The following is a 14,066-nucleotide window of genomic DNA, read 5'->3' on the forward strand; positions in this document are numbered from 1 at the left end:
TCAATGGATAACTGGTAGATTATAATGATGCTTCAACCTTATATGGTTTTAAAAAAGTAAGTTTTCCTCGTTCACAAAAACCCTGCATTCTATTTCTCAAGCACCCAATCCCCATCCCGCCATTTTTATGACTTTTTTTTCCTACAGATTACTTACAAACATGAGTTCTATGAATACATATAGCTCTGACAAAATTCTCAACACCCTGAATTACTTTAAGTTCAATTTTTAAAAACTCACACATATACAATTGTGTTCAATATCCCAAACTTGTCATAGCACTTTGAGTTAAAGAGAAGAAATAAGTGGGTATAACTGAACGGGGCTGTAATGTTTTACTCTGTGTGTGTGTGTGTGTGTGTGTGTGTGTGTGTGTGTTTTAAAGGTGCTATTAATTCATAATAATCTGTGTCTTCATGTGCCGGTGTTTTTGAGCTCTGATCGGTACAGTCTAAATTTATGGGGTTTTTTTTAATGAAACATGGTACTTTGTACTCCTTGTTTTAATTTTTGGAGCTCACGTGACGCCATCACTCCCAGTTGGAGGCTGGGAACATCTGGCCGCTCACACAAACAGCCGCCTGACCTCCGTGGGCTGGGGCTTTTATGGAATGTCAGTTAAACATTGACAACGCGAAGACTTGCAACACTTCTCACCGACCTGCGACTACCCACCTCAAACTATCTCAATCACAAACCTAAAACTAATGCTTTAAAACGCTCTTAAAATCCCCAAGGTTTCCCCTCGATTTTCCAAAGTTTAATGATGATTAAACAGAAACAATAAAAATGAACACAGAAGACATAATGGACCTTAAACGGGAATGGATTAGGATTGGCAGTTATCCGAGGAATGAAAGCTGAACCGGCACCAGCGCTGGCCCAGACAGAGTCAGTTCACTAAGACCCAGCCACTGACGTCATAACTTACACGTTGCAAGCAAATGAGACAAGTACTGCACACTGCATTACGCTGATTATAGGTTTCACAGGATATGACAATACCTGCGAACCCCATGGAAATGCGCCCAATGAAAGTGCAGAAGCATTATCAAAGGCCGACCAGTAGGTGGCACTGCAGAGGAGAAAGGAATTCAGCAACTAGCATTAAAGTTATCATACACACACACACACACACACACACATATATATTACATATATGTGTGTGTGTGTGTGTGTGTGTGTGTGTGTGTGTGTGTGCAGCTACAAGATGGGAACAGCATACACTGATGAGAGGCACAATGAAGGTATAAAGAACGTATACAGCAACATCTGCAAGGAATATGGGTCAGACCGTCCCAAGTCCAAATCTGAGGCACCACAGAGAGTGGGGGAAAACAACACAGCTACAGTCCAACGCGGCTCTCAGGTCAGGCAAGTTAAACAAGTAATGGGTAACCCAGAAACAGTGATAACGGATAAGGAGCAGAAAACAACAGAGAGGATAGATGAGACCATTCCCAGGGAAAAACTGGGAAATATCGCAGATTGAGGGAGGAGCCAGAGAGGACATGGAAGGTGAAAATCAAGGTCATCTCACTAATGTGATTAGAGCTTGACCCTAAGATGGGAGAGTGGCTTCAACAAACCCCAGAAATGACAACATCCCTCTCAGTCCAGAAGAGAGCAGTCCTTTGAAAAATAAAACTAGTAGGAGTAGGAGACCTTGGATTCATATATATATATACACACACACAGTTTTCACTAAATATACTTAATTTACTTATATTCAACACACACCCACACACACACACACAGACACACACGCACACGTGTCTTGTTCTTGTTTTCTACAGTTACACTCATTGTCCGTTCTAGCCAGTTACACTCACGTCACAACTGTGACTTTATCAAATTCGTGAAAATTGAATCCAGTGGATTTAGCTAACTTTTTAGCTAACCAGCTAGCAGAGAAAAGCAACTAACTCCATCACACCCGCTCAACTGTTCTCCATGGTAAAATCGATAGCGTCCTCTATCGCGCACTGCAGGACGAAGGTCGAGAACTGCAGTCTAGCAGACTACCACACACGCCCACTTTACTACATGACACGCCCACTTTACTATATGACACGCCCACTTTAATACACGACACGCCCATGAAATAAATTCCTAGATTCGTATGCAACGTCACAGGCCCTTGCCGCTAACCCCGAGGCCGTGGGCGTGTCATGTAGTAGGCGTGTCATGTAGTAGGCGTGTCATATAGTACAGACCTACGTGGGGGGAGGGGCCTCGGGAACGGAAAATCCGACTGCTTCCAGTGTTTTGAACACAAAATACTTTAATCGTTAAACAAGTGTCATCAGATTAAGGAATTTCTTTTTTTCTTTTTCCTCATTTCCTGGGCACTGGCCCTCTGCCTTTTTGCACTTTTGCCCATTCTTCAGCACTGTAATGTGAAATTGGGTATGACAGTTTACCAGTTTTTTTTTTTTTTTGGCCAAAGTCAAAGTAGGAGGCAGGCACTATTTTGACAGGTTTCAAATAACCAACTGTAATTCATTAAACAGTACATTCTTTCCTCAGTATGTGTCGAAGAACTACCTGCCACCGCACTGCGCAGTGTTTCTGAGTGTGTCATACCACTCCCTTCTTTCACAATGTATTATATAAATTATTCAAATTTTAAACAACAACTGCAAGGTTTATTTAGAGCCCAATTTCACTGTTTAAAGTCTCAAAGAGCTTTACATGCCCACAACAAACACAACAGGACGGCACCTCTCGGCTTTTTTTTTTTCGGAAGGGGTCTCTGGTGAACTTAGATAAGGTGAACATTGTTTTCTCGTTATGCAGTTCAGGACGCTGATCTTAAAATACCTCTGCAAGTGTTGTTATCGCCTTCCTAGTCAGGACTCACCTCACAGAGTTAAACCTATTGAAGGATTTGGAGCTTTAAACTAGAAGTTATAGCTGCCAAGTACGTTTGGAATGGGGATTTGGGGAGATTTGAGCGCGGGGGGCCGGGGGGTGCCTAGCATTGTGATGAATGGGCAGGATCGTTGGTTTGTGCGCTTACACTGTGCAGTGCGTGTGGTAAGCGAAGTATAGCAGCGAGGCGCGACAACTGGGACTTCCACACAACAGAGAGGTCTGAGCACCACCGCCCGGCGTCGCTGCCCGAAGCAAACAGACATCATTTCTCCCCGAAACAGAAACAAACAGTAAGGAAATAAAACTGTGAGCTCTGTTTACCAGGCAAGAAAATGAAGTTCGTTACCGGTTTCCTGCTCTGGCAAGCCGCGTCCAATGGAGCCTGCCCTTTCTTTTCGCTCTCTAACATCGGCCAATCCGATGCACCACTTCCCTTGGATGCGGTAAGAGGAGCCGACATCCGAGCCATTAATGCTGACGAGAAATGTGTTTCTTTTTGTTTACCCGAGACAGTTTTACTAATGCACACGCCGCCGTAATCCTATATGCTATTACTCAAGGAGAAATTGCGATGTTACATAACTGTTTTGGAAATGCAGTGACGGTGAACGAACGGTGCAGGTTAGGAGGAACAGTACAGCGCGCAGGGGTCTTTGAAGCCTACTCGATGTTTTGCTTTTAGGTTTTATTCAGAAGGGAACGATTCGCAGTGAATGCTTTGACAAGTGTTTTCATCCATCCGCCCTCAGTTCGGCTTTTCTGATGAATTGTAGGCTACTGTGCGTAGCGTGCAAAGCACTCATAGGGTCTGGGCTGCTTCATTGTGGAAATCATGAGCGTAGTTCATTGTCTTCCTGTTACACCCACTTGCTGAAAAACCCTGGACATGACTAAGTTGACGTACGATTAGAAAGCGTACAGAAAAGCTGACTGAGCTGGTAGGTTACGTAGACGCAAAGGGCAGTCCGCGAGCTGGTTACATCACCCAGGTTTCGCTTGTAAGCGAGTCTCTGAAGTGCAGCTGCAGAGAACTAAAAGTGCTTTCGTCAGACTGGGGTGATTGATGACTACGCTTTTTTTCTCCTCCTCTGAATACACTGAAGTGCACAAATCCCTGAGTCAACGATGATTACTGTCATTGTACAGTGTTTGCAGTTTTTCTTTTTTCTTTCTCAGTGTTTAAAGGCTGTCGTAGTTTTCGAGTGTGTTTGTGAAATTAGAAACTAAAGGCAAATCTCCAGTAGGCCTTGTCGTAAATAAAACATGATAGTCTCATTTCCAGAGGCCAAATATGTTATAGCCTAAATGGTTAAATTGGTCGGGCATCTTTCACCCACTTCAATGTCTCGTAAAGTTATGGGAATGATGTTTTATATAATAACTAGGTTCTGTCCCACTTTAAATGATAAACTGCAACTATAAACTGTGCATTTGTCATCCTGCTCTTCTGTGGAAGGGAGAAGGTGGACAGAATTTAGTTTCTTAACCATCTCTCTGTCCTCTCCTCTCGTTTCTCAAAAGTGATGCACCAGAGTCTTAGACTGCATAAATGGTCTAAGAATAGCAGCCCCTTGGCACTCGCAGATGCCTAAAATAACTCTTCAGCCGAAACGTGACGCTGTCCGCATGGGCTGCGCTCACAACCTGTTGAACTTCTGTGTCACCTTGAGCGTCTCGCCTTCCTCTGACAGTCAGTTTATTGTACAGACAACACTCTCATTTAGGAGGCTAGCCAAACTATCTTCTGTTTCTCTCAAAGGCGGAGACCGGAGCTATGTAGGCTACATCTTTGTGTGTGTGTGTGTGTGTGTGTGTGTGTGGTGTGTGTGTGTGTGAATGATAATGATGATTTACCTCTTTCGAATCTATTCTGGATATAAGCAATAGCCTATAACGTTGTTTCTATTTACTGGGGGTGTATCTGGGTAAATTGCTGCTTATTGATATTTGGGACTGGTTTAGTGGAATCATTTAAATCACATGCTGTTTGCATTTTTGCACGTGACTGCCCAATAGTAGGCTATTTTGTTGAAATTTTGGTGTCATATTTCTAAGCCATAATGATAAACTATTATGAAAATGTTTATTTATATATATATAGATATAGATATAGATATAGATATAGATATAGGTTTTTATTGTTTATTTTCTTTTTGTAAAAAGAAAACTGAAAGGTAATGTGTAGTCGCGCTGCATGTAGGTTTAGACTAGCTACTTGTGTTCGGGAGAAGTAATTCCCGTCTCCTTGGAAACCAGAGACTGGGTAACGGAATCAGCAACCTCCATTTTCGAGGCGGGAGGTGAGTAAAGTGTGTTTCTCTCGGCTGTTTCCTGATCATTATGACATTTTAATGTTTTGAAAACGCGGTGTTCATTTACGAGCTTATTCTTTAAGTGCTGGCTACTGTTTACTTTATTTTAATGATGCTGGGAATTGGTCTAATTATTAATATGGGTGGAACCCTATGGAAATGGAGCGCACGTCTAGAACCTGTGGTAAAGAAGCTCATTTCCATAAGGTGTCGTGCTTCGTACCGAAACATCGTAGCCTACTTGGTTCACTGAACGGATCCCCTCCCCCTTCTTTTTACTTTTATGGTCTCTATTCATCTCTATTCATCAACTACTGTAAATTGTCTTAAAACGTGTTCCATCAGAAATACACTTGCACGTTATCTGTGTGATATCACGGGTGTTGCACGTCAGTTTGACGGATACGTGTCTGTGATTTCGGCAACATTAATCTGCTGTTATATAAACTGACTCGACAGCAGTTTCCATAGAGCTGTCTGTTGAGGTGTTTCACAAAGTTAAAGTTTAGAACTTGAGACGGTATTTCGGGGTTAATAACAGATAGACGGTGTGTCTGGCTGGCTGGCCGTTTGGATGAATGGATGGATGGATAGACAGATGAATGGTTAGGTGCATGGACAGATGAATGGATGAATGAATTCCGAGAAGGCTGGATAGAAAGGTTTAGGTTGGAGAAAGCTGATGTAACAGTGAGTAGATGGACGGATGGCTGAATAGATGGACAGAGAGATGGATAAGTAGACTAATAGGAGGAGACACAGTAAGCAGCTGGTCTGATCTGCCAATCAGATGAGGCATCAGAGAATCAGATCAGCGAGTCGCGTCTTGGCCATTTATGTCCTTGCGCGTTTCTGAGACACTCGCTACCATAGTAACCACAGATAACACGGACATGTATAGAGCGATAAAGGCTAGTCAGCAACCCTCGATTAATATGTACGAGTGAACACAAATTAAAGCTCAAAGACAGTAGGTTACATCTGTCAGAACTTAAAGTGGCATGCAATACTTCTCCTTATGTGTATCCTGTAAATCCAAAAACTAATTCTTCTCTTTTTTTCGACACGAATGGGTCATTTTACCTGAATCAAGTACGGAAAACTGGCGGAAAATCGGACTATTGAGAATATTTGAGAATATTTGAAATGTGCGTGCTTTTTTCATACACTGACTGTTTGTCTCCGACCTATGGACAGGAATTCATCTCTTGATGATGAGTAAGAGAATGGAGGAAAAAATTACAAAAAAAGAAAAGAAAAGAAAAAGCAAAAAATAAATAAATAAATAAATAAATAAAAAGCACAGCTCAGTTAAAAGAAAAGTCCTGACTGATACATTTAGCTCGTAAAGACTTTTAAATTCATCAGGGGAGGTCTGTCCAGGTTCTGACGTGTGTCTCCACACATCAGAATGGAGGGAAAACCTTCCATTCAGCAACTGGGCATGTATTTGATCAAATCAATTCAGAGAACCTCTGAGTCAGAAAAAAAAAAAAAATCATTTTTAGATGCTGTGAGAGGCAACCAAAATCCAGCATGCATACCAGGCCCTGAGGACCAGGTTTGACAAACTTTGATGTGATATAAAACAGTACACTCTGTCATAAAACGTTACTGAATTAGGATCTGGTGCTGCACTTGAGTGGCCTGTAGCCAAAAAAAACAAAACAAAATAAAACGAAAAAAAAAAAAAAAACCCATTAAAACAATGTGTTTATTGATATCCGGATGCCTCTGAGTAGAGTGCTCCTTTTAGAGCTCGATAATTTACGGCTTGGAAACTGCTCCTGCTCACAGGAGGTGCACAGATATCAGAGGAGCAGCGGAGGTTTTGAACACCACCGGGCGCTCCGTGTAGCCCCATTTAGGAACTGAGAGAGAGAGAGAGAGAGAGAGAGAGAGGGAGGACGGAACAGTTTTTTCCCCATTGTTATTGTTAATGGGGCCAACCACACAAGCTTCCCCATAAGAACATGGAGGAGGGCGTGATGAAGATGAAGATGATCAGTGCAGAAGAACAGGAAAGAGTTTAAGAAGGTAATGAGGCGGTCAGTTCCACCTCTAACTCTTCAGTTGTCTCTCTTGTTAAACTGGGAATTGGGGTAAAGGCTTGGTGATAAGAGGACTGGTCATTCTTTGGCTCAGTGTTGGAAGGGCGAAGCTGTTTGTGTTTATAACACGGCACAGCGGACTGAAACGGTCGCTGTGTCTGAGACTAAAGACCTTTAGAATACTTTCTTAATTTGTTTTTGCTTTGGTTTGGATGTTCACCGACCTGCGTCTAACAGAAATCACATCCCCACTGTCTCAATGCTTTTCGCTCCGTGGTTCATGTGTTATACTCAACATTATAATTATTCCAATTGTAATGCTATTATTTATGCAATACTAAGATGAATAAATATGGACTAACAGGGTAATTTTCCATTCTATTTCGATTCGAGATGAGTATGGAAAACGGAAAAATCACTATGAAAAAGGTTTTTTTTTTTTTCTTGGAACACTGAGTCTCCCCTCCTCCTGGCAGGTCCCAGTTGATGGATTCTGACATGGACTATGAGAGGCCAAACGTTGAAACGATAAAGTGTGTGGTCGTCGGGGACAACGCCGTGGGGAAGACTCGTCTTATCTGTGCCCGTGCCTGTAATGCCACCCTCACCCAATACCAGCTGCTTGCCACCCATGTGCCCACTGTCTGGGCTATAGACCAGTATAGAGTCTGCCAAGAGGTGAGTTTGTCTCTGGAATGCATTTGTTCATTAATTCATGGTTTCCAGCTGAAAATCCATCCACGTGCTACTGATGTACACTTTTACCAAATAAAATAGCAGATGGTCCCTGAGAAGTGGAGATTCGCGAGACTTTTGTTTCGGGAAGCAGACACCCAACGCTTTATTGTTTTTCTAATTTTCTCGTTACGTTGTCAGGGACTGACTCAGAAGATGAAGATGAAGTCTAACTCCGTATGGGGCCTGCATGTGGCTCTGTGTTTGTATGCGTGCTATGTTTGGATGATGCAAATGCAATCAAAGCCTTTCATATTTAATTCCAAATCTATCATTTAAAATAATTAGATGATACCCAAGGGCAGTCGATTTCATGAATGTACTGAACGTTCTGGCTGTTTAGCTGTGGCAATTTAAAACGTGTCCTCTTACTCTCTCTCTTTCACTCTCTCTCTCTCTCTCTCTCTCTCTCTCTCTCTCTTTCACTCTCTCTCTCTCACTCTTTCTCTCTCTCTCTCTCTCTCTCTCTCTCTCTTTCACTCTCTCTCTCACTCTTACTCTCTCTCCCCCTCCATGTCTCGCTCTCTCACTCTTTCTCTCTCTCTCTCTCTCTCTCTCCCTCTTCTCTCTCTCATTCTCTCTCTCTCTTGCTCTCTCTCTCTCTCTCTCCCCCTCCATGTCTCTCTCTCTCCCTCTCTCTCTCTCTCTCATTCTGTCTGTCTCTCTCTCTCTATCGCTCTCTCTCTATCGCTCTCTCTCTGTCTCTCTCTCTCTCTCTCGTTCTCTCTCTCTCTGCTGTTTGGAAATGGTTTCTCCCCCCAGAGCCTATTACAAAACTCACACATCTGTCTGTGTGTGTGCTCAGCTGTTCTGCTCTCACAGACACGAGGAAGAGACAGATTCTGCTGCAGCTCAGTTTGGAACAACCTTGTTATCTGCTGAAATAAAGAAAAAAAGAAATCTGCAAAGGAGCAGGTTAAAACGCCCTGTCAGGTTTAGATGATGTTGCACTGAAACTGCTCTGTGAAAACGCAGCCCTAGCGTAAGAGTCCTGGTCTGTTCTGTTACTGTTCCTTACGTAAAGGTCCATGCTGGGATACATTGGGATGAGCTTATTTACTGTGTGCTCTCTGAGGTAACCTTTTCAGAGAATCTGTTTGGCTTGTTAGGGGTTTATGTTAATTCATAATGTCATGACCAGTTCTCACTGGTGAATTGAATTTTTTGCATTCATACATTCACAGTATATCTCAGATTGAAGTAAATAATACACAGATACATGGTCAACATTAGTCCGTGTAGTTTTAACGCAGCTGCAGAGTTTGACCGTGTGGAAGTGAGGCTCTGACTGTCGTGTTCCTGGCGACCATGTGAAGGAGCAGAGAGACAGTTCCATGATGTGTCTGTGGCAAATATCCATGCGTGTGACAGACGTGTGTCTCTCCGACCAGGTTCTGGAACGTTCCAGGGATGTGGTGGATGACGTCAGTGTGTCCCTGCGCCTCTGGGACACGTTTGGAGACCATCACAAAGACAGACGCTTCGCATATGGAAGGTGTGTGTGTGTGAGTGCGTGTTTTGGTGTGTGTGTCAGGTGTGTCAATGTGTGTTTTGGTACCTGTGTGTGTGTGTGTGTGTGTGTGTGTATATGTTGCCTATAACAGAGTGGTTTGATAATCCTAATGTGTTTCATTCACATACACTAACATAACTCTGACTTAATAAAGTTCAACAGCTCAACCTATGGCAGGGTCTATTCACCAGCCCTGCACTCTTTCACTGTCATGTGACCACTGCTGATGTCATATCTCATAAATACCTGATAAATATCTTATAACCACCCCTCAGTCATTCACAGAGGAAAATCAGGAACATACGTGTCTGTTCATAACACGCAGGCCCAGGTACAAACAGGCCATGAACCAGCATTTATGTTAAATTAGGTATTAAAACTCTGACCATTTACTACCAGTCATCTTCTCCTGTCTTTCCTTCATGCTTATGTGAGTGAGAGAAATTTGAATGAGAACAGCAAAAGTGTGAGGAAGTTTGTGATCGGGGGTAAGACTGTAAGAATCACCGTCTTGACAGGATAATTTGAACCAGTCAGCCCCCCCAAGTGTAACCATCTTTTGAGATGTCATCACCTTAATGAAAAACTCTGAGAAGTAACTGAGTATTCTGTCAAGGGTTCGAATTAGTAATTACATTTCAGCTTCAGTGGTTTTCATTTGAATCGCATTTTGGTGATCGAGGTTCGACCGCAAACCGGTTCAAATTTAGCGAAAAACACGGGAGCCTTCTGAAGCCTTCCTCATGTCTCTGTCTTCTCCTCTGCTCCATCACCCCCCACCCCGCCCCGCCCTGCCCCGCCCGACCCGCCGTGGGTGGTGCTGCTGCTCTAGGTCTGACGTGGTGGTGCTGTGCTTCTCCATCGCCAACCCCAACTCTCTCCATCATGTCAAGACCATGTGGTACCCAGAGATCAAGCACTTCTGCCCGCGTGCACCCCTCATACTGGTGGGCTGCCAGCTCGACCTGCGTTACGCTGATCTAGAGGCCGTGAACCGGGCTCGCCGCCCTCTGGCCAGGTCAGGACCCTAACTGACCTTTGCTCCAATCATTATTCTTGCTACGGCTGTAATTACTGTTTTTGCTCTAATCGTTATTGTTACTTATCTTACTGTTATTACTGTTATTACTCTAATCATTGTTACTTATCTTACTGTTATTACTGTTTTTTGTTTTAACTCTAATCATTGCTGCTACTGATTCTACCTACAGCTTTCTGTTTCTACTGCTCTTGACTATAGTTACTAACGTAATAAGCTACAGCCTAAGAACTACTCTAATACTTATACTACAACTACAACTTCTAGCTTTACCAGTACTGTTACTACAACCACTGCTATTATTATTATTATTATTATTATCATTATTATCATTAATAATAATAATAATAATAATAATAATAATAATAATAATAATAGTGGTAGTAGTAGTTGTAGTAGTAGTAGTAGTAGCAGAAATGCTTCCTCTGTTACTATTACTGCCACTGTTGCTACCTCTAGTATTAGCATAATTACATAGGCTATTACTCTTACCATAGCTGTTAGCATTACAGTTATTGCTGCTATAACTCAATGCGGCATACATATTACTGTTTCTACCATTCCAATAGCTACTGCAGCTGTGACTTTGGTCTCTGTGTCTATGATTGCTGGTGCTGTGAAGCATTTGATTATCAGGAGAAATAACTGTCCAAGCTAAGCCCTCCGTACCTCAGTTAATTAAACGACCTTTGTCTTCCAAAGAAACTTTCAAATGTCATTTTCATACGGGTTACCTCGGATTCTTCTCCAGTTACAAACGTACAAACTTTTACTGTCTGTTTCCATGTTTTTTTTTTTTAATTATTAGCCGAAATATTAGCCAGTATTAGCCAAGTCAACAGTCCTTGTGTTGTCAGCTAACAATATCTGATTGGACACATGAGTTTGATCTCCTGACATTGTTCCTTGTTTGACTCGAATGTTTCAGACCCATTAAGTCCAATGAGATCCTGCCTCCAGAGAAGGGCCGTGAGGTTGCTAAGGAACTGGGAGTGCCGTATTACGAGACCAGCGTGGTTGCCCAGTTTGGAGTCAAGGACGTTTTTGACAACGCCATCCGCGCCGCCCTCATTTCACGGCGGCACCTGCAGTTCTGGAAATCCCACCTGCGTAACGTGCAGAGACCCCTCCTTCAAGCGCCTTTCCTTCCCCCGAAACCTCCCCCGCCCATAATCACCGTCCCCGCGCCCCCCAGCAACATTGAGGAGCACCCTGGACGCCTCCTGGAGGACCCGCTCTGTGCCGACGTCATTCTCGTCCTGCAGGAGCGACAGAGGATCTTCGCCCACCGCGTCTACCTGGCGACCGCCTCTTCGAAGTTTTACGACCTGTTCCTGACGGAGCCTCGGTCGGACGAAGCCGAGCGACCCGCGCGCTGCCACGCCCTCTCCGGGCGGGACCTGCTGATGCGGGCGGCCAGTTTCGATGTGTGCGAGACCAGCGAGGACGGAGACAGGGCCAACCTCCGAGCGTGCACCAGCGACGGGACGCTGAGGGGCGGGGAGACGGATCGGCGAGGGGGTCGGCTCCTGCCCGGGTTCAGCCGCGCCTTCGTCAGCATCCAGGAGGAGCTGGTCGACGACCCCCTGACCTTTAACCCCAGGCCAATGACGGTGGTCCACATGGACCCGTCCATGCAGACGGGCCCGTTCCGGGCGGTTCTGAGGTACCTGTACACGGGTCAGCTGGATGAGCACGAGAAGGACCTGATGCAGATCGCTCACATCGCTGAGCTGCTGGAGGTGTTTGACCTGCGCATGATGGTGGCCAACATCCTGAACAACGAGGCCTTCATGAACCAGGAGATCACCAAAGCCTTCCACGTCCGCCGCACCAACCGCGTCAAAGAGTGTCTCAGTAAAGGGACGTTCTCCGGTCAGTGGGGGTTCTCTGCATTGACTGTCATAGACCTGAAGCAGTCTGTCTCTGTCTCTGTCTCTCTCTGTCTCCCTGTCTCACTCTCTCTGTGTGTTTGTCACTACACCAGACTCTCTCTCCTCTTCATTCTCTGTATCTTCCTTCGGTCTGTCTCTCCTCTTTCTCTCTCACTCTCCTCCTGTCTCTCACCTTGCCTTTGAATAATTTAGGGAACACGCATTTTTCATTCTCCACACAGGGCGTCTTGTCCGTTCTGTGGCGAATGAATGGAAAATGTATTTCATTCATCACCAGCTCACTTGATCTCCAAGAAATCTCCAAAAAAAATCACCTCAGATGTAAATTTTGGGTTTTCAAATCTTTGAGGTGTTTTTTTTTCTCACTGCTCTGTTTTGAAATGCAGCGGTTAAGTCCGCTGCTCCGTGTGACACGCATCCAGTGTCTGTATTATATCAGCTGGCTCTGAGGTTGTGTCACTGATGGGAATAGTCACTCTAAGAGCAGGGCTTGTCAGTAGAAGGGGCCGTTGTTTTTCGGGTGGTGGTGGGGGGGGGGGGGGGGGGGGGGGGGGGGGGCCTTTGGGAAGGCGGGGCAGCCACACACTGCTGACCGCGCTGTGTCTTTGGCCCTTACATAAACAAGTAGCATTACCCTCCCCGTTCATCTGTCCCTGCGCTTTAGCTCTGTGTCAGCGTCTGTCCTAATTAAACGTTGTCTCATTTAAAACACTCACATTTCTTTTCTCCCACCGTGTATCATGGACAGTACACAGTATACTCTGGCGTGGGCAATGGGAAAGGTGTCAGTTTTTGGTTTTTTTTACTGAGTGTATAGAACGAATGTTTCATTTCCACGAAGGACATCGGCTGATTAAGCTTTAGCATTATGATGCGTACTGCTGCCAATGCTAATTTAAGGGTGTGAGTTGGTCTTGGAGTCGTAAATGCAGGTTCATGTTCAATACCATGAGTTAGTGTGTTAATACACATTTAATTGAATGGGTTATTGTGTAATGCAGGTTTAATGCTGTGAGCTCTGTGTGTAATACATGTTCAATACCATGAGTTAGTGTGTTAATACACATTTAATTGAATGAGTTAGTGTGTAATGCAGGTTTAATGCTGTGAGCTTTGTGTGTAATACATGTTTAATACCATGAGTTAGTGTGTTAATACACATTTAATTGAATGGGTTAGTGTGTAATGCAGGTTTAATGCTGTAAAAGGCTCAGTGTGATAACGTGTGCGTGTAATGTTCTATATGTGTATGTGATCATTTGAGCAGTGGTTTAGTTTTATGTGTGTATGTGTTTGTGTAGTAGATGTGTCGTTCCTGTGTTTATATAATAATGTGTGAGGTTTATTCTGTTGTCTGTATGCAATAATGCAAGTAGAGTTTTGTTGATATGTATGTATGTGTTTGTATGTATGTGTGTGTGTGTGTGTAATATGTGTGCATATAATACTCTGTATGGTTTATTATGTCATGTGTATATAATAATTCAGGCCGGGGGGTTAGTGTTATGTGTGTGTGTATATAATAATTCAGGCCGGGGGGTTAGTGTTATGTGTGTGTATGTTTGACCTGCAGATGTGGTGTTCAAACTGGATGATGGCACCATCATGGCCCATAAGCCTTTGCTCATCTCCAGCTGTGATTGG

The 14,066-nt window shown here is 43.9% G+C and overlaps 1 protein-coding gene across 1 annotated transcript in view; it reads left to right on the forward strand.

Annotated features, from left to right (window-relative positions):
* Positions 1-3,131: 3,131 nt before the first annotated feature.
* rhobtb2a (Rho related BTB domain containing 2a) overlaps positions 3,132-14,066 on the forward strand; it is a 15,172-nt gene continuing 4,237 nt past the window's right edge. The window contains exons 1-6 of the mRNA XM_030776088.1: positions 3,132-3,320; positions 7,717-7,918; positions 9,367-9,470; positions 10,321-10,506; positions 11,456-12,402; positions 13,996-14,066. The exon at positions 13,996-14,066 is cut by the window's right edge and continues 48 nt beyond it. Of these exons, the coding sequence (XP_030631948.1) occupies positions 3,253-3,320; positions 7,717-7,918; positions 9,367-9,470; positions 10,321-10,506; positions 11,456-12,402; positions 13,996-14,066 (1,578 nt within the window). The 5' untranslated portion in view covers positions 3,132-3,252. The remainder of the gene's footprint in view (positions 3,321-7,716; positions 7,919-9,366; positions 9,471-10,320; positions 10,507-11,455; positions 12,403-13,995) is intronic.

The sequence above is a fragment of the Chanos chanos genome, chromosome 1 (assembly GCF_902362185.1).
Source record: "Chanos chanos chromosome 1, fChaCha1.1, whole genome shotgun sequence".
NCBI lineage: Eukaryota > Metazoa > Chordata > Actinopteri > Gonorynchiformes > Chanidae > Chanos > Chanos chanos.